This window comes from Nerophis lumbriciformis, linkage group LG22, assembly GCF_033978685.3.
Source record: "Nerophis lumbriciformis linkage group LG22, RoL_Nlum_v2.1, whole genome shotgun sequence".
In the NCBI taxonomy this organism is placed as follows: Eukaryota; Metazoa; Chordata; class Actinopteri; order Syngnathiformes; family Syngnathidae; genus Nerophis; species Nerophis lumbriciformis.
The window spans coordinates 39,137,925-39,159,958 of NC_084569.2; the positions used below are offsets into that span (position 1 = coordinate 39,137,925).

A 22,034-nucleotide genomic window follows, 5' to 3' on the forward strand; every position below is an offset into this window, starting at 1 on the left:
TATATATAATATGGTAGCCATGGTCATGAGGTAGAGTGTTTCCATGGCAACAGTCAGAGAGAGGAGGGGGGGAGGCTGGTTGAGAGACAGAGAGTACATGGGGAGTGAAAGAATCAAGTGTGTGTGTGTTTGTGTTGCGCGTATATGACACTGTGGGGACCGCTTGGCGTTTTAGGCGACATTTCGCTCCTTCCTCGTCTTAGGACAGGCCTTTTGAGACTTGAACTGAAAGTGTAGGTGAAGGGGGGTGAAAAAAATGGCTACCAATGTTAAGGTCAGAGGTTATTATGTAAAAAGAGCGTCCTGGCGGGGACCGAGCGTGCGTGTGCGTGTGTGTGTGTGTGTGTGGAAGTGATTTGAGTTCACCTGACATAAATATTCCCATGCACACGCTCTTGCACACGCCCACGCGTGTCCACTATAATCGCCCGTATGAGAGAAGTGTGTTGTTGTCGGGAAAAAAAAAAAAAAGGCGAGATTCATTCACCTGACGGCAACAACGCCGCTTTATCCGGCGTGATGTCGCCAGCCACGGAACAGACTTAGACTTCCTTTTTATTGTCATTCAAATTTGAACTTTACAGCACGGATAAGAACGACATTTCGTTACATAAGCTCATGGTAGTGCAGGATAAAAAAAAAAAAAAAAAGCAATAAGGTGCATATATAAATAAATAAATATATATAAATAATGTTTAAATATATATATATAAAATAAATAAATATATATATATAAATAAATAGATTATTGTACAGATAAATATATTGCACTGTTCACATGCGTCCACGTTTATGGATGTATGTTATATTGTCTTTTTTTATTCCAGCGAGTTAAAGGCCTACTGAAAGCCACTAGTACCGACCACGCAGTCTGATAGTTTATATATCAATGATCAGCGACGTGCAGTGTTGGGTTAGTTACTGAAAACCAGTAACTAGTTACAGTTACTAGTTACTTTATTTCAAAAGTAACTCAGTTACTAACTCAGTTACTTACACCAAAAAGTAATGCGTTACTGTGAAAAGTAACTATTTAGTTACTTATTTTTTTCTCCTTTTTTTTAAGGCTCCCATTAATGCCCTTTTAGCCTTCGTTTCAGTACTGTTATTGCACTGGAGAATAATACAATGTGTTGATCAACTTGACATGCATTTGCATCACTCAACTCTGCTAAGCAATGTGGTCTACATACAACACACAAAGACAAAGATATGTTTCAAAGGGCCAATTTATTTCAGGCCACAACAAATTGACAAAACTATTTGAAATAGCTGCAACATAACATACATAAGTAACAAACCGCATAATAACAACATAGCTGTAAAGCTGGCTTCACCCAAGGAAGGCACACATGACATACACAAAGCCTAATCAGGCATTTTTTTTTCTCTCAAGGAATTGTGAAATAAAATCATGTATTCAGGAGATCAACACTGTACTGAAGCCCAGAAGACTCTACACATTTCCCCAGTTTTAGTTTGGAGAAAATGAAAGATTGGCCTGGCCCACTAGCATCCCTCTTTATGTTTGGGAACTTTATAGTCTATACATTTAGAGTGATGTGATAATCAAACACTCTAGAAGTCTAGAATGAAATAGTATATAAGAGAATTGACAGTGTGTACCTTCAATGATGAGCAGAGGCAGAGTTTGGAGTGTTTTCTTTAGCTCGCTTACCATGTTTATGTACTCACTGTCCAGGTACTTGGAACATGTTTTCTGTGCCATTTGTTGTTTGACGCCGGTATCATGCTATTTAGCTGCCAGAAAACGGGTGACTCCACTGTAGAAATAGCCTGCATGTCTTCTAGCACATACGCTGCAATGGCTCTATCAATGTTATCCTGGCTAGCAGTCCCTCCGTTAAAATCCTTAGGTGGAGGTGAAGTGGCATCGGAGTCTGTGTCTCTCTTTACTAGCTTCGTCAAAGCATGTTGCTTATGTGGCGTGGCGAAGTTGGGAGAGTGGCCGTGCCAGCAATCTGAGGGTTACTGGTTCAATCCCCACCTTCTACCATCCTAGTCACGTCCGTTGTGTCCTTGAGCAAGACACTTCAACCTTGCTCCTGATGAGTCCTGGTTAGTGCCTTGCATGGCAGCTCCCGCCATCAGTGTGTGAATGTGTGTGTGAATGGGTGAATGTGGAAATAGTGTCAAAGCGCTTTGAGTTCCTGAAAAAGGTAGAAAAGCTATACAAGTATAACCCATTTACATTCATGGAAAGAAAAAAAATGTAAAAAGAAAAAAAAAAAATTAAATTGTTATATGTATCCAGTGATTATACTACAAAGTTATTTTCCATTTAACTTCACCAGTTTTAGATTATTTTTATTCAAAATCGCTGAATTTTCACATTTGCCGTTCAAATACTGAGAAGAGTTGAGGCACGTCACTCAGTGCCTCAACATGGATTGCGCAATGACTCGGCTAACTGCTGGCCTGCTGTGCAGTGAGACCGTATTGCTATATGAATTATATTATACATTTCCATAGTTTAGTTAGCTGAGGTATATAATGTACAGTGTATTTTGTCAACAACTGTATGTGTGTAACGTATTTCTTGTGCTGAGCGATCATAAAACGGCTGTAAAAGACGCACTGGCTGAGGCTCGCGGTAATCCCGCCTCCTGGTGCCGGTTAATGCACCCCCCGCTGTAGAATGCGACCCCTGATGGGAGTGTTATATCAACTAAAGCCAACACTTAAACTTTCCACGTGCAAGATTGAATCTATTTTAAAAAATTATTTCATAAGAAGCCAAAAAGTGCAAAAACAATAATGTTCGTGTTGGAGGAGTTGTGAATGACTGCAGGGCCACAACATTTGGTACACCTGCAGACTGCAGGTGTATCTAATTCACAACTCCTCCAACACGAACATTATTGTTTTTGCACTTTTTGGCTTCTTATTAAATAACTTTTGTAACCTATTTTCATGGGCTTTCCTCTTTGTGATGTTACGTTCCTGTTATGCGCTGTTATACGGTATATGCCTTGAGCTCTTATTTTGAAGTGAAGTGATGACACGTTGGAGTGGAGCGGAGGTTTTTGAAAGAAGGTAAATAAAGTGGTCCTCGTGTAAACTGGAGCCTCCGTGTTTGTTATTTTGTAGTTTCATACAGTATAGGCGACATTTATAAACCCTCGGTTACACTTTTTTAAATAGATTCAATCTTGCACGTGGAAAGTTTAAGTGAGGGCTTTAGTTGCGGCGCATGGACTTCATTTATAAGTAAGGTAAGACCATAATAACGTTTTTTTTATTAAATGTGCTTTTTTGTGTGCTACAGTTTGTATGTGTAAAGTTAAAGTTAAGTTAAAGTAGCAATGATTGTCACACACACACTAGGTGTAATGGAATTTGTCGTCTGCATTTGACCCATCCCCTTGATCACCCCCTGGGAGGTGAGGGGAGCAGTGGGCAGCAGCGGCGCCGCGCCCGGGAATAATTTTTGGTGATTTAACCCCCAATTCCAAGCCTTGATGCTGAGTGCCAAGCAGGGAAGAATGCTGGTATGAGCTTTTAAACATGACCCGTTAACTGCTGCCAATCAAATGGTGAATAAGATACTCTTTAGGGTTCATATGTTTGTAAATCTGACTGTGATGAAGTCAGTGCCTCACCAGCCATCAACCTCACCGCACGTCACTGTCAATGATGAAATCTTAACATTGCAACACATGCCAATACGGCCGGGTTAGCTTACTAAAGTGCAATTCTAAATTTCGCGCGAAATATCCTGCTGAAAACGTCTCGGTATGATGACGTCATCGCGTGACGTCACGGATTGTAGAGGACATTTTGGGACAGCATGGTGGCCAGCTATTAAGTCGTCTGTTTTCATCGCAAAATTCCACAGTATTCTGGACATCTGTGTTGGTGAATCTTTTGCAATTTCTTCAATGAACAATGGAGACAGCAAAGAAGAAAGCTGTAGGTGGGAAGCGGTGTATTGCGGCAGGTGTTGTGCCGGATAACGCACCCCCGCCGTTGAATGCACCCCCTGACTGTTGTGCCGGATAACACAGCCGGTGTTTCATTGTTTACATTCCCGGAAGATGACAGTCAAGCTTTACCATTGGCCTGTGGAGAACTGGGACAACAGAGACTCTTACCAGGAGGACTTTGAGTTGGATACGCAGACGCGGTACCGTGAGTACGCATGCAGCTGCGGCTTCCAAACATTTGATCGCTTGCCCGTACGTGCGTGCCGCTATGTACATGTACATGTGCTGTATGAACTTTGGGGAGGTGAACAGTACTTTGGGCTGTGGGATTGAGTGTGTTGTGCAGGTGTTTGAGTTGTATTGGCGGGTTATATGGACGGGAGGGCGGGGGTGTTTGTTATGCGGGATTAATTTGTGGCATATTAAATATAAGCCTGGTTGTGTTGTGGCTAATAGGGCTTGTGTTTATTTACTGTTTTAGTCATTCCCAGCTGAATATCAGGTCCCACCCGCCTCTCACAGCATCTTCCCTATCTGAATCGCTCCCACTGCCCTCTAGTCCTTCACTCTCACTTTCCTCATCCACGAATCTTTCATCCTCGCTCAAATTAATGGGGGAATCGTCGCTTTCTCGGTCCGAATCGCCCTCGCTGCTGGTGGCCATGATTGTAAACAATGTGCAGATGTGAGGAGCTCCACAACCTGTGACGTCACGCTACTCGTCTGCTACTTCCGGTACAGGCAAGGCTTTTTTATCAGCGACCAAAAGTTGCGAACTTTATCGTCGATGTTCTCTACTAAATCCTTTCAGCAAAAATATGGCAATATCGCGAAATGATCAAGTATGACACATAGAATGGACCTGCTATCTCCGTTTAAATAAGAAAATCGCATTTCAGTAGGCCTTTAATCCATTTTGGAGGGATTATTATTATGCGTTCAAGAGTCTTACGGCCTGAGGGAAGAAGCTGTTACAGAACCTGGAGGTTCTGCTTCGGAGGCTGCGGAACCTCTTTCTGGAGTCCAGCAGTGAAAACAGTCCTTGGTGGGGGTGGGAGGAGTCTTTGCAGATTTTCTGAGCCCTGGTCAGGCAGCGGCTTTTTGCGATCTCCTGGATAGGAGGAAGAGGAGTCCTGATGATCTTTTCCGCCGTCCTCACCACTCTCTGGAGAGACTTCCAGTCTGAGGCATTGCAGGCTCCAGTCCAGACAGAGATGCTGTTGGTCAGCAGGCTCTCTATAGTGCTTCTGTAGAATGTGCTGAGAGAGCTGTGCTCTTTTCATCCGACGCAAAAAGTGCATGCGCTGCTGAGCTCTTTTTACAAGAGCTCCGGTGTGTAGGGACCAGGTTATATTGTCAGTTATCTGCACCCCCAGGAACTTGGTGCTGCTTACTATCTCCACTGCTGTGCCGTTGATGAAGAGTGGAACGTGGCTGGACTGGTGCTTCCTGAAGTCAACGATGATCTCCTTGGTCTTGTTGACATTCAGGACCAGGTTGTTGGTTCTGCACCAGTCAACCAGATGTTTCACCTCCTCCCTGTAGTCCATGTTGTTGTTGTCACGGATGAGGCCCACTATTGTCGCGTCGTCCGCGTACTTCACAAACAGCGCCAAGACGTGCACGCAAGCGGCGAGGCAATCACTTGACAGAAGTCGGCATGACGAGAGGACGTGATGCCGAGTGCCCAAGTTTCAGATTCCGATTCCGATAGGTCTTTATTGTCATTACACAAGTACAACGAAACTATGTTTTCAGCACAAACCCGTTCAAGATTAGACAAACAAACAGTGTACAGGGTTACAGAACAGGAACGCTGATGGGTCGCCATTTTAAGGCGCCCCGTAAAAGGTGGGGAAAAGGTAAAACGCTGGGGGAAGAAGATGAGTAAAAAAATACAATCTAGACTGGGCTCCTCATGTAATGCACACATAGACACGTTACATTTAATCACGACAAACTCGCAACAGAGGAGCGGGGGGTTGGGCCCCTGGAGGTCAACTGCTGCTATAAAGCGCTGCCATCCGACCATCGACCATCACCTTGAGGGGAAGGAAGTGATGGGGTGGGGTGGTTTTTTTTTTTTTTGGGGGGGGGGGTGGGGGGGGGGAGGTGTCACACTTGCCAACTTTGAGACCTCCAAATTCGGGAGATTTGGGGAGGGGGTTAGAGGTGGGCGGGGCCGGGGAGGAGGGGTTAAGGGGGGAGGACACCCCTTATATACAGGCTTTCGCGGGCCACTAGACATTTTGTGCCGGGCCAGACCTGGCCCCTGGGTTTTGAGATAACTGTACACTCTTCATCTATTTGTGATATTTTTCAATCAGTGATTTTCTCTCTTCTGCGTTTTACTCTGCTCAGGTACTTGATGAATGTGACGTTCGAGGGCCGTAATCTGTCGTTCAGCGAGGACGGCTACCAGATGCACCCCAAACTGGTCATCATTCTGCTCAACAAAGACCGACAGTGGGACAGAGTAAGTGTTGTTTTGTGTACCGTATTTTGCGGACTATAAGGCGCACTTAAAATCCTTTAATTTTCTCAAAAGGTGCGCCTTATCACTCGGTGTGCCTAACGTACGCATTATTTCTGGTCGTATTCACCCACCTCAAAGCTATTTTAATTGGTACATGGTGTAATGATAAGTGTGACCAGTAGATGGCAGTCACGCACAAAAGATACGGGTGGACTGCAGGTTGAAGCCTGTTCAATAAAGCAACACCAAAACTTTGATGTTTCATTGACAATATAGACCATTACACACGGCGCTCAAAATTCTGTCTAAATGTTTTAGTACGACTTTGGTAAGCTGCGAAGCTTTAAAACGAATGGAACGTAGAGCATTCTGTTCACCATAGTCAGACGTACTGTGCTTCAATGTACGGTATTACTATGGTGTGTGTATAAGGACTTCAACTTATTAGGAGACATTATCTGGTGTTTTGTTTGGCAATATTATGCACAACTGACTTTTCTTACCTTCTGGTACCTTCCGATGTGTATTTGGGATCTGCGTAAGTCCCGAAAATGTACGCTCGTCTGCCATTGTAGTCGATAATCTCCGTCTTTTCCTCTATCTTCTTGTTGTGGGGCATTCATTCTCCGCTGTTGCCATTTCTAATATAAAGTAGCGTACAGTTCTAACTTATATCTGTCAGTAGACTTGCTGTGGAAGCGCTAAAAGTGTCCAAGTGGAGGCACGTAAGTAAGAACACCCACAAAAAAAAAGAATGTGGCTCGATGATGGTGTGTAAAACATCATCTATGCAACTTTTTGACCAAAGAAGCATCATTACATGTTATGTAGACCACAAGGAAGTGTTTGAATGTAGAAAACAAAATCATATTATTCTGTCAAAATGTTTTAGTACGACTTTGGTAAGCTGCGAAGCCACACCGCTTAATGGAACGTGGAGCATTACGTCCACCATAGTCAGACGTACTGTGCTTCAACGTACGATATTACTATGGTGTGTGTATAAGGACCCCAAAATGGCACTTATTAGGAGACATTATCTGGCATTTTGTTTCGCAATATTATGCACAACTGACTTTTCTTACCTTCTGGTACCTGCCGATGTGTATTTGGGATCTGCGTGAGTCCCGAAAATGTGCGCTCGTCCGCCATTGTAATAATAATGGATTTTATTTGTAAAAAAGCACTTTGCATTGAGTAAATGACCTCAAAGTGCTACAGAGTATTAAAAAAAAAAAAATATATATATATATATAATAAAAAATAAAAACTAGAACAGCCAAATAGCTAAAACTAGTATGCATATATATATATATATATATATATATATATATATATATATATATATATATATATATATAAAAAGGCTTTTTTTAAAAGAAGGATTTTTAAGCCTTTTTTAAAAGCATCCACAGTCTGTGGTGCCCTCAGGTGGTCAGGGAGAGCGTTCCACAGACTGGGAGCGGCGGAGCAGAAAGCCCGGTGTCCCATTGTAGTCGATTATCTCCTTCTTTTCCTCTATCTTCATCTATGCAACATTTTGACCAAAGAAGCATCATTACTCGGTATAGCTCGGTTGGTAGAGTGGCCGTGTCAGCAACTCGAGGGTTCCAGGTTCGATCCCCGCTTCCGCCATCCTAGTCACTGCCGTTGTGTCCTTGGGCAAGACACTTTACCCACCTGCTCCCAGTGCCACCCACACTGGTTTAAATGTAACTTAGATATTGGCTTTCACTATGTAAAGCGCTTTGAGTCACTAGAGAAAAGCGCTATATAAATATAATTCACTAATTCACGTTACATGTTATGTAGACCACAAGGAAAACAAAATCATATTATTCTGTCAAAATGTTTTAGTACGACTTTGGTAAGCTGCGAAGCCACACTTAATGGAACGTGGAGCATTACGTCTACCATAGTCAGACGTACTGTGCTTCAACGTACGGTATTACTATGGTGTGTGTAAGGACCCCAAAAGGGCGCTTATTAGGAGACATTATCTGGCGTTTTGTTTCACATAATTATGCACAACCGAGTGTTTAAATGTAGAAAACAAAATCATATTATGACCCTTTTAATGCGTTGCTTGCCGCCCTATGGCCCAAAAAAATATGGTATTTGTACTGGAACATTTTACAAGGAGGCGACTTTTGACATGCAGCACATTCTAACAACCAACAGTTTCCTTAAGTTTGTGGCAGTATTAGTCACGACGGCGATATCTGCCTTCCTCATCATCACATTTTCAGTTTTGAAGCATTTTAAGCCCGACGCTTTACAGACGCCACTCTGATTAGATGCTATCAGACTGGTGAAGGTGCCTTTGAGCAGCACGCTGCAGCACAAGTGTGCTGCTTCACAGGGGATGTTGGCCAGACCGCCGCTAACTACTAACTAATAATAATTCATATAATAATACAACACCCCAAAAGCAGTGAAGTTGTCACGTTGTGTAAATGGTAAATAAAATGAAAATACAACAAATCCTTTTCAACTTATATTCAATTGAATAGACTGCAAAGACAAGATATTTCATGTTCACATTTTTTTTTGCAAATAATCATTAACTTAGAATTTAATGGCAGCAACACATTGCAAAAAAGGCATTTTTACCAGTGTGTTACATGGCCTTTCCTTTTAACAACACTCAGTAAAGGTTTGGGAACTGCGGAGACACATTTTTGAAGTGGAATTCTTTCCCATTCTTGCTTGATGTACAGCTTAAGTTGTTCAACAGTCTCCCTTCTCATATTTTAGCCTTCACACATTTTCAATGTCTGGACTACAGGCAGGCCAGTCTAGTACCCGCACTCTTTTACTATGAAGCCACATTGATGTAACACGTGGCTTGGCATTGTCTTGCTGAAATAAGCGTTAGGGTTAGGGTAAAAAAATTTTTTTAAAAAGTTTAAAAAAAGTTAAAAAAAACTTTTAAAAAAGTTTAAAAAAAAGTTTAAAAAAAAGTTTTAAAAAGTTTTAAAAAGTTTTTTAAAAAAAGTTACAAAAAGTTAAAAAAAAAGTTAAAAATATTTTTTAAAAATTAAAAATATTTACAAAAAATTTAAAAGATTTAAAGTTTAAAAAAAAATTTAAAAAAAAAAAATTAAAAACATTTTTAAAAAATTTTAAAAATTTTAAATTTTTTAAAAAATTTAAAAAATTAAAACATTTTTACGAAAATTAAAAAAAAAAATTAAAAAGTTAAAAAAAAAAAAAAAAAAAAAAAAAAGATGTTTTAAGTTAAAACATGATTTTCAAGGTAACATTTTTTTTTCAAGGTTAAAAATGATTTTCAAGGTAAACAAATGATTTTCAAGGTAAAAAACAATTTTCAAGGTACATTTTTTTTTTCAAGGTAACATTTTTTTTTCAAGGTAAAAAATAATTTTCAAGGTAAAAAACATTTTTCAAGGTAAAAATTTTTTTTCAAGGGTAAAAATGATTTTCAAGGTAAAAAATGATTTTCAAATTTTTTTAATTTTAAAAAAATGTTTTTAAATTTATTTTTTTTTATTTAATTTTTTTAATTTTTTTAATTTTTTTAAAACTTAAAAAAAAAAAATTAAAACAATTTAAAACTATTTAAAACAATTTTAAAATTTCACGTTGCTTGGATGGCAACATATGTTGCTCCAAAAGCTGTATGTACCTTTCAGCATTAATGGTGCCTTCACAGATGTGTAAGTTACCCATGTCTTGGCCACTAATACACCCCCATACCATCACACATGCTGCCTTTTACACTTTGCGCTTAGAACAGTCCGGATGGTTCTTTTCCTCTTTGGTCGTTCACAGTTTCCAAATCTATTTGAAATGTGGGCTCGTCAGACCACAGAACACTTTTCCACTTTGCATCAGTCCATCTTAGATGAGCTCGGGCCCAGCGAAGTCAACAACATTTCTGGGTGTTGTTGATAAATGGCTTTGGCTTTGCATAGTAGAGTTTTAACTTGCACTTACAGATGTAGCGACCAACTGTAGTTACTGACAGTGGTTTGTCTGAAGTGTTCCTGAGCCCATGTGGTGATATCCTTTACACACTAATGTGGCTTTTTGATGCATATACCGCCTGAGGGATCCAAGGTGTGTAATATCATGGCTTACGTGCAGTGATTTCTCCAGATTCTCTGAACCTTTTGATGATATTACAGAGCGTAGATGGTGAAATCACTAAATTCCTTGCAATAGCTGCTTGAGAAATGTTGTTCTTAAACAATTTGCTCAGGCATTTGTTGACAAAGTGGTGACCCTCGCCCCGTCCTTGTTTGTGAATGACTGAGCATTTCACGGAAGCTGCTTTTATAGCCAATCATGGCACCCACCTGTTCCCAATTAGCCCGTTCACCTGTGGGATGTTCCAAATAAGTCTTTGATGAGCATTCCTCAACTTTCTCAGTCTTTTTTGCCACTTGTGCCAGCTTTTTTGAAACATGTTGCAGGCATCAAATTCCAAATGAGCTTTCTCAGTGAAAACATGAAATATCTTGTCTTTGCAGTCTATTCAATTGAATATAAGTTGAAAATGATTTGTTTGTATTCTCTTTTTATTTACCATTTACACAACCTGACAACTTCATGCTAATGTTAGCATGCCAAAATGCTAACTGTAACATGGGTCAAGCCCCCAAAAATGTGACTCTGAAGTGTGTATCTAATAAATTTGTTTAAAATGCCAGCATGCTAATGTTAGCATGAAAAAAATACAAAGTGTACACTTACAAAATTAGCTTAAATAAAGCTATCATGCTAACACGTATCTTTTGTCAAGTAACAAAATATTTGACGCTGAGGTGTATATCTGCTAAATGAGCTCCAAAAAGCTATAATGCTAATTTTAGCATTGTAAAACGCTAACTGTAACGTGTGTCAAGTTCCAAAATGTATTACTCTAAAATGTGTACCGGAAAAAATTATTAAAAAATGCTAGCGTCACCTACAAAATTAGCTTAAAAAAGTATTATTCGTCAAGTAACAAAATATTTGACGCCAAAGCGTATACCTGCTAAATTAGTCTTGACAAAAAAAGCTATCATGCTAATGTTAGCATGCCAAAATGCTAACTGTAACATGGGTCAAGCCCCAAAATATATGACTCTGAAGTGTGTCCCTAATAAATTTGTTTAAAATGCTAGCATGCTAATGCTAGCATGAATCAAGCACCAAGTGTATGCCTACAAAATTAGATTTAAAAAAGGCTAACATGCTAACAAGTATCATTCGTCAAATAAGAAAATATTTGACGCTGAGGTGTATATCTGCTAAATGAGCTAAAAAAAAAAAAAAAGCTATAATGCTAATTTTAGCATTCTAAAATGCTAACTGTAACATGCGTCAAGTCCCAAAATATATTACTTTAAGGTGTGTACCTGAATATTTTTTTTTAATGCTAGCATGCTAACGTTAGAATGAATCAAACACAAGTGTATACCTACAAAATTGGCAAAAGAAACCTCGTCAAGTAACAAAATATTTGACGCTGAGGCGTATACCTGCTAAATTAGTCTTAAAAAAAAAAAAAAAAGCTATCATGCTAACGTTAGCATGCCAAAATGCTAACTGTAACATGGGTCAAGCCCCAAAATATATGACTCTGAGGTGTGTACCTGAAAAGTTTATTTAAAATGCCAGCATGCTAATGTTAGCATGAATCAAGCACCAAGTGTATACCTACAAAATTAGATTTAAAAAAGGCTAACATGCTAACAAGTATCGTTCGTCAAGTAACAAAATATTTGACGCTGAGGTGTATATCTGCTAAATGAGCTAAAAAAAAGAAGCTATAATGCTAATTTTAGCATTCTAAAATGCTAACTGTAACATGCGTCAAGTCCCAAAATATATTACCGGTACTCTGAGGTGTGTACCTGGAAAAATTATTTTAAATGCTAGCATGCTAACGTTAGAATGAATCAAACACCAAGTGTATACCTACAAAATTGGCAAAAAACAAAACAAAAAAACGAACAGGTATCATTCGTCGAGTAACAAAATATTTGACGCTAAGGCAAATACCTGCTAAATTAGTCTAAAAAAAAAAGAAAGCTATCATGCTAACATTAGCATGCCAAAATGCTAACTGTAACATCGGTCAAGCCCCAAAATATATGACTCCGAGGTGTGTACCTGGTAAATGTGTTTAAAATGCTAGCATGCTAACGTTAGCATGAATAAAATACAAAGTGTACACCTACAAAATTAGCTTAAAGAAAAGCTAACATGCTAACAAGTATCATTCGTCAAGTAACAAAATATTTGACGCTGAGGTGTATATCTGCTAAATGAGCTAAAACAACAACCTATATTGCTAATGTTAGCATTCTAAAACACTAACTGTAACATGCGTCAAGTCCCAAAATATATTACTCTGAGGTGTGTACCTGGAAAAAAATTATTAAAAAATGCTAGCATGCTAGCGTCACCTACAAAATTAGCTTAAAAAAGCTAACATGCTAACAGGTATCATTTGTCAAGTAACACAATATTTGACGCTGAGGTGTATATCTGCTAAATGAGCTAAAAAAAAGAAGCTATTATGCTAATTTTAGCATTCTAAAATGCTAACTGTAACATGCGTCAAGTCCCAAAATATATTACTCTGAGGTGTGTACCTGGAAAAATTGTTTTAAATGCTAGCATGCTAGCGTTAGAATGAATCAAACACCAAGTGTATACCTACAAAATTGGCAAAAATAAATAAATAAATAAGCTAACAGGTATCATTCGTCAAGTAACAAAATATTTGACGCTAAGGCGTATACCTGCTAAATGAGCTAAAACAACAACCTATAATGCTAATTTTAGCATTCTAAAATGCTAACTGTAACATGCGTCAAGTCCCAAAATATATTACTCTGAGGTGTGTACCTGAAAAAATTATTTTAAATGCTATCATGCTAACGTTAGCATGCCAAAATGCTAACTGTAACATGCGTCAAGTCCCAAAATATATTACTCTGAGGTGTGTACCTGGAAAAAAATTATTAAAAAATGCTAGCATGCTAGCATCACCTATACAATTAGCTTAAAAAAGCTAACATGCTAACAGATATCATTCGTCAAGTAACACAATATTTGACGCTGAGGCGTATACCTGCTGAATTAGTATATTAAAAAAAAAGCTATCATGCTAATGTTAGCATGCCAAAATGCTAACTGTAACATGGGTCAAAATATATGACTCTGAGGTGTGTACCTGGTAAATGTGTTTAAAATGCTAGCATGCTAACATTAGCATGAATAAAATACAAAGTGTACACCTACAAAATGAGCTTTAAAAAAAGCTAACATGCTAACAGGTATCATTCGTCAAGTAACAAAATATTTGACGCTGAGGTGTATATCTGCTAAATGAGCTAAAACAACAACTTATAATGCTAATTTTAGCATTCTAAAATGCTAACTGTAACATGCGTCAAGTCCAAAAATATACTACTCTAAGGTGTGTACCTGAAAAAATTATTTTAAATGCTAGCATGCTAACGCTAGAATGAATCAAACACCAAGTGTATACCTACAAAATTAGCTAAAACAAATAAAATAAGCTAACAGGTATCATTCTTCAAGTAACAAATTATTTGACGCTGAGGCGTATACCTGCTAAATTAGTCTAAAGAAAAAGAAAGCTATCATGCTATCGTTAGCATGCCAAAATGCTAACTGTAACATGCGTGAAGTCCCAAAATATATTACTCTGAGGTGTGTACCTAGAAAAAAAATATTTAAAAATGCTAGCATGCTAGCGTCACCTACAAAATTAGCTTAAAAAAGCTAACATGCTAACAGGTATCATTCGTCAAGTAACACAATATTTGACGCTGAGGCGTATACCTGCTGAATGAGTATTAAAAAAAAAAAACTATCATGTTAACGTTAGCATGCCAAAATGCTAACTGTAACATGGGTCAAAATATATGACTCTGAGGTGTGTACCTGGTAAATGTGTTTAAAATGCTAGCATGCTAACGTTAGCATGCATAAAATACAAAGTGTACACCTACAAAATTAGCTTAAAGAAAAGCTAACATGCTAACAGGTATCATTCGTCAAGTAACAAAATATTTGACGCTGAGGTGTATATCTGCTAAATGAGCTAAAACAACAACCTATAATGCTAATTTTAGCATTCTAAAATGCTAACTGTAACATGCGTCAAGTCCCAAAATATATTACTCTGAGGTGTGTACCTGGAAAAAAATTATTAAAAAATGCTAGCATGCTAGCGTCACCTACAAAATTAGCTTAAAAAAGCTAACATGCTAACAGGTATCATTCGTCAAGTAACACAATATTTGACGCTGAGGTGTATATCTGCTAAATGAGCTAAAAATTAAAAAAAAGCTATTATGCTAATTTTAGCATTCTAAAATGCTAACTGTAACATGCGTCAAGTCCCAAAATATATTACTCTGAGGTGTGTACCTGTAAAATTTGTTTTAAATGCTAGCATGCTAGCGTTAGAATGAATCAAACACCAAGTGTATACCTACAAAATTGGCAAAAAAAACCCAAAAATAAGCTAACAGGTATCATTCGTCGAGTAACAAAATATTTGACACTGAGGCGTATACCTGCTAAATTAGTCTAAAAAAAAAGAAAGCTATCATGCTAACGTTAGCATGCCAAAATGCTAACTGTAACATGTGTCAAGTACCAAAATATATTACTCTGAGGTGTGTACCTGGAAAAGAATTATTAAAAAATGCTAGCAAGCTAGCGTCACCTACAAAATTAGATTAAAAAAGCTAACATGCTAACAGGTATCATTCGTCAAGTAACACAATATTTGACGCTGAGGCGTATACCTGCTGAATTAGTATATATTAAAAAAAAGCTATCATGCTAATGTTAGCATGCCAAAATGCTAACTGTAACATGGGTCAAAATATATGACTCTGAGGTGTGTACCTGGAAAATGTGTTTAAAATGCTAGCATGCTAACGTTAGCATGAATAAAATACAAAGTGTACACCTACAAAATTAGCTTAAAGAAAAGCTAACATGCTAACAAGTATCATTCGTCAAGTAACAACATATTTGACGCTGAGGTGTATATCTGCTAAATGAGCTAAAACAACAAAGTATATTGCTAATGTTAGCATTCTAAAACACTAACTGTAACATGCGTCAAGTCCCAAAATATATTACTCTGAGGTGTGTACCTGGAAAAAAATTATTAAAAAATGCTAGCATGCTAGCGTCACCTACAAAATTAGCTTAAAAAAGCTAACATGCTAACAGGTATCATTCGTCAAGTAACACAATATTTGACGCTGAGGTGTATATCTGCTCAATGAGCTAAAAAAAAAAAAAGTATAATGCTAATTTTAGCATTCTAAAATGCTAACTGTAACATGCGTCAAGTCCCAAAATATATTACTCTAAGGTGTGTACCTGAATTTTTTTTTTTAATGCTAGCATGCTAACATTAGAATGAGTCAAACACCAAGTGTATACCTACAAAATTGGCAGAAAAAAAAAACCTCATCGAGTAACAAAATATTTGACGCTAAGGCGTTTACCTGCTAAATTAGTCTTAAAAAAAAATATAAAAAAAACTATCATGCTAACGTTAGCATGCCAAAATGCTAACTGTAACATGCGTCAAGCCCCAAAATATATTACTCTGAGATGTGTACCTGAATTTTTTTTTTTAAATGCTAGCATGCTAACGTTAGAATGAATCAAACACCAAGTGTATACCTACAAAATTAGCTAAAAAAAAAAAAAATAAGCTAACAGGTATCATTCGTCGAGTAACAAAATATTTAACGCTGAGGCGTATACCTGCTAAATTACTCTAAAAAAAAAAAAAAGCTATCATGCTAACGTTAGCATGCCAAAATGCTAACTGTAACATGCGTCAAGTCCCAAAATACATTACTCTGAGGTGTGTAGCTGGAAAAAAATTATAAAAAATGCTAGCATGCTAGCGTCACCTACAAAATTAGCTTAAAAAAGCTAACATGCTAACAGGTATCATTCGTCAAGTAACACAATATTTGACGCTGAGGTGTATATCTGCTAAATGAGCTAAAAAAAAAAAAAGCTATTATGTTAATTTTAACATTCTAAAATGCTAACTGTAACATGCGTCAAGTCCCAAAATATATTACTCTGAGGTGTGTACCTGGAAAATTTGTTTTAAATGCTAGCATGCTAGCGTTAGAATGAATCAAATACCAAGTGTATACCTACAAAATTGGCAAAAAACAAACAAAAATAAGCTAACAGGTATCATTCGTCGAGTAACAAAATATTTGACACTGAGGCGTATACCTGCTAAATTAGTCTAAAAAAAAAGAAAGCTATGATGCTAACGTTAGCATGCCAAAATGCTAACTGTAACATGTGTCAAGTACCAAAATATATGACTCTGAGGTGTGTACCTGGAAAATGTATTTAAAATCAAGTACCAAGTGTATGCCTTCAAAATTTGATTAAAAAAAAGGCTAACATGCTAACAAGTATCATTCGTCAAGTAACAAAATATTTGACGCTGAGGTGTATATCTGCTAAATGAGCTAAAAAAAAAAAATGTATAATGCTAATTTTAGCATTCTAAAATGCTAACTGTAACATGCGTCAAGTCCCAAAATATATTACTCTAAGGTGTGTACCTGAATTATTTTTTTTAATGCTAGCATGCTAACGTTAGAATGAATCAAACACCAAGTGTATACCTACAAAATTGGCAGAAAAAAAAACCTCATCGAGTAACAAAATATTTGACGCTAAGGCGTTTACCTGCTAAATTAGTCTTAAAAAAAAATAAAAAAAAACTATCATGCCAACGTTAGCATGCCAAAATGCTAACTGTAACATGCGTCAAGCCCCAAAATATATTACTCTGAGATGTGTACTTGAAATTTGTTTTTTAAATGCTAGCATGCTAACGTTAGAATGAATCAAACACCAAGTGTATACCTACAAAATTAGCTAAAAAAAAAAAAAAAAAGCTAACAGGTATCATTCGTCGAGTAACAAAATATTTAACGCTGAGGCGTATACCTGCTAAATTACTCTAAAAAAAAAAAAAAAGCTATCATGCTAACGTTAGCATGCCAAAATGCTAACTGTAACATGCGTCAAGTCCCAAAATATATTACTCTGAGGTGTGTAGCTGGAAAAAAATTATAAATAAATGCTAGCATGCTAGCGTCACCTACAAAATTAGCTTAAAAAAGCTAACATGCTAACAGGTATCATTCATCAAGTAACACAATATTTGACGCTAAGGCGTATACTTGCTGAATTAGTCTTTAAAAAAAGAAGCTATCATGCTAACGTTAGCATGCCAAAATGCTAACTGTAACATGCGTCAAGTCCCAAAATATATTACTCTGAGGTGTGTAGCTGGAAAAAAATTATTAAAAAATGCTAGCATGCTAGCGTCACCTACAAAATTAGCTTAAAAAAAGCTAACATGCTAACAGGTATCTTTTATCAAGTAACAAAATATTTGATACCTGCTAAAATAGCTTCTAAAAGCTATCCTTCTCCTCATCGTCGCTCCTTGTCCTTCCTCTTTGTCTTTCTCTTTCTTCTCCCTCTAATCTATATTCTGTCCTCTGATCAGAGAACAAGGTGAGCGTCTCCCTTATGTCCCCTCCCCTCCCCTCAGCCCTCTCACACTCATCTTTAATTCTCAGCTTGACTTCCAGCTGAACCTCCACTTCCTGCTTCCTAATGAGCTCCGCCATCAGCAGTGTGAGGAGCATGGCGAGGGTCTCACCTTCAGGCCCGTGTGTGTGTGTGTGTGTGTGTGTGTGTGTGTGTGTGTGTGTGTGTGTGTCCGGGGGCCATTTAGGGCCCGCAGCTAATATTCTTTGTATTGTAATATTAGCAGGATAGTAATTCAGCAGCAGGTAAACTGTACACCTCAGCGTCAAATATTTTGTTACTTAGCATCTTAGCTTTTTTTTGTGTGTGTCATAAAATACTTTTATTAATAACGACTAATCTACCGTATTTTCCCTACTCTGAGCGCGGGAGTATATAAGCCACACCCACTACATTTTGTAAGAAATACTATGATTGCATTCCATTGACCTAGTTTGACCATCTTTTACCTTGTTTCATCTTCTTTACCTTTATATTGAACTTGTATTAGCTTTTATTAGGGCCCGCATGTCCCATTGCATAAGGACTCCCTTTGGGAGTCCTTATGCAATGGGACATAAGGACCTATTGAATTTGTAAGGTTTTATTCTTTATTCTTTATTCTTCCGCCGCCACATTAAACTGTAATTTGACCCACTTAACATGCTTCAAAACTCACCATATTTGACCATCAGGACCTGCGAAAATTGCCTTTTTAAAAAAAAACCGAACCACAAAACTCAAAATTGCGCTCTAGCGCCCCCTAGGAAGAAACAAAACTAGACTGCCTGTAACTCCCACTAGGAAGGTCGGAGAGACATGAAACAAAAACCTCTATGTAGGTCTGACTTAGACCTACATTTCATAATAGTACATTGTTGGGCTAAAATCAACAGGGAGTTGGCAATTCCCCCTTCAAGACAAAAAAGTACTAAAAACAGTAACTTTTGCCTCTTTGAGCTGTAATTTGACCCCCTTAACATGCTTCAAAACTCACCGTACTGAACGCACACATCAGGACTGGCAAAAATTACGATGTAATAAAAAAAACCTAACCCCAAATCTCAAAATAGCGCTCTTGCGCAATTTTTGAATAAAACGGAGACAAAACTGCTCCTCGGAAGGAAAAAAATGACAGAACTGCCTGTAACTCCCACTGGGAAGGTTGGAGAGACATGAAACAAAAACCTCTATGTAGGTCTTACTTAGACCTACATTTCATAAATCGACAACCCCCAGCAAAAATCAACAGGAAGTTTGCTATTCCCCCTTCAAAACAAATTTTTTGTAAAAACCGGTCACCTTCCTTCAAAAACTATCTCCTCTGAGCGCGTTTGTCGTTTCGGCTTCAAACTAACACAGGAGAGAGATTGAACCCTTGTGTATAAAATAACAGAACAGCGTTTTAATACCTGCTCCGGTTTTGATTTTATGACCCTTCAAAGACCCGCTGCGCTGCTGTTTTTTTAAGATGGCTGCTTAAAAGCAGGAAGCACCAACGTGCCCACACAATGCAGAAAAGGTAGGTACACTAGACAAAAGTCTTGGGACACTTCAGACTAAAAGTAGACAAAAGTATTGGGACACTTATGACTATCACTGGACAAAAGTATTGGGACATTTAGGACTAGCACCTGCCAAATATGCGGGCCCGACCAATGCTGCTTGCAGCTTTAATTTGACTTATTTTACCTCTTTATTTACCTTCGGTTTAGCTTATTTTACCTTCTATTTTAACTTGTTTCATTTTCTTACACCTTCTATATTACTTCTTTTACTTTTTATTTACCTTATTTACCTTCTATTTAACTCACTTTACCTTCTATTTACCTTCTATTTACCTCTGTTTAACTTCTTGTTCCTTCTATATTCCTTCTTTTATCTTGAATTTCCCTTTTTTTTACCATCTCTTGCCGCTTATTTACCTTCTTTTACCGTTTGTTTACATTATATTTGTTTATTTTTACCTTTTATTTATTTATTTTACATTCTGTATTCATTTTAGCCAGCATAATTTTGCTTTGATTGGTTTTATCTTCTCATTGTACATCTATTTGTTTTCTTTTACCTTTTATTTATTTATTTTACCTTTTATATATTTATTTTTAAATATTTTATTTACCTTCTATTTACCTTATTCTATCTTTTAGTTATCTCTGTTTAACTTCTTGCAACTTCTATATTCCTTCTTTTATCTTTTATTTACCTTTATTTCATTTATTTACCTTCTTTTCCCGTTTATTTACCTTATATTTGTTTTCTTTTAACTTTTATTTTTGTATTTGACATTCTATATTAATTTTAATCAGCATAATTTTGTTTTGTTTGGTTTTATCTTCTCATTGTACATCTATTTGTTTTCTTTTACCTTTTATTTATTTATTTATTTCACCTTTTATATTATTTTTTAAAATCTTTTGATTACCTTCTATTTACCTTGGTGTACCATCTATTTACCTTATTCTATCTTTTAGTTATCTCTACTTAATTTCTTGCACCTTGTATATTCCTTATTTTATCTTTTATTTACCTTTATTTCTTTTATTTACCCTTTTTGCCGTTTATTTACCTTCTTTTCCCATTTATTTACATTATATTCATTTTCTTTTACCTTTTATTTATTTTACATTCTATATTATTCTATCTTTTAGTTATCTCTGTTTAACTTCTTGCACCTTCTATATTCCTTCTTTTATCTTTTATTTACCTTTATTTTGTTTATTTACCTTCTTTTGCCATTTATTTACCTTATGTTACCGTTTATTTACCTTATATTCGGTTTTCTTTACTTTTTATTGATTTATTTTACATTCTATATTCATTTTAGTCAGCATAATTTTGTGTTGATTGGTTTTATGTTCTCATTGTACATCTATTTGTTTTCTTTTACCTTTTATTCATTTATTCTACTTTTTATGTTAATTTTTTTAATCTTTTCTTTACCTTCTATTTACCTTATTGTACCATCTATTTACCTTATTCTATCTTTTAGTTATCTCTGTTTAACTTCTTGCACCTTCTATATTCCTTATTTTATCTTTTATTTACCTTTATTTATTTTATTTACCTTCTTTTCCCGTTTATTTACATTATATTGGCTTTCTTTTACATTTTATTTATTTTAAAATCTATATTCATTTTAGTCAGCATAATTTTGTTTTGATTAGTTTTATCTTCTCATTGTACATCTATTTGTATTATTTTACCTTTTATTTATTTATTTTACCTTTTATGTTAATTTTTTAATATTTTCTTTACCTTCTATTTACCTTATTTTACCATCTATTTGCCTTATCTTTTAGTGACCTCTGTTTAACTTCTATATTCCTTCTTTTATTTTTTATTTACCTTTATTTTGTTTATTTACCTTATTTTACTATTTATTTACCTTATATTAGTTTTTTTTTTACCTTTTATTTATTTATTTTATATTCTATATTCATTTTAGTCAGCGTAATTTTGTTCTGATTGGTTTTCTTGTCATTTCAGTCAGGAGAAAATATGTCTGACTATGACGAAAGATATAAGTCAATGAAATTAATAATATTTCTATTATCTTCTAATACTAATGTTCGTAATAACGGTGTCACATGATACGTTTACTAGTAACGACTAATCTACCGTATTTTCCGTACTATAAAGCGAGCCTGTATGTAAGCCACACCCACTAAATTTTAAAAGAAATACACATTTTTCCATATATTAGTCGCACCGGACTATAAGTCGCAGATAAATACGTTGTGAAATTAGTTATTTACACTGAATTATTTATTTACATACTTTAATTTTTTCTAAACTGTGTCTGTAACACGGCAGTAAAACGGCCGATCAAACAAAACAGAAGTAATGGTTATGAACCCGCTAGCTCTCCAATCAGCTAAACGTTATGGTGAATTTAGCGACGTGCTCTTTTTACAGACACAACATTTGAGAGCACACGTTTACCAAAGCTGCCTTTGGAAGTTGGTCTTCAGTGGTGGTTTTAAAGCCGTCCTGTTGTGTCTGGCATGCGT

General features: G+C 36.6%; 1 protein-coding gene across 3 annotated transcripts in view; it reads left to right on the forward strand.

The window, feature by feature from the left end:
* grin2ba (glutamate receptor, ionotropic, N-methyl D-aspartate 2B, genome duplicate a) overlaps nt 1-22,034 on the forward strand; it is a 431,694-nt gene that overhangs the window by 344,180 nt on the left and 65,480 nt on the right. For all 3 annotated transcript variants that reach the window (XM_061973840.2, XM_061973838.2, XM_061973841.2), the window contains exon 8: nt 6,309-6,423. In XM_061973840.2, the coding sequence (XP_061829824.2) occupies nt 6,309-6,423 (115 nt within the window). The remainder of the gene's footprint in view (nt 1-6,308; nt 6,424-22,034) is intronic.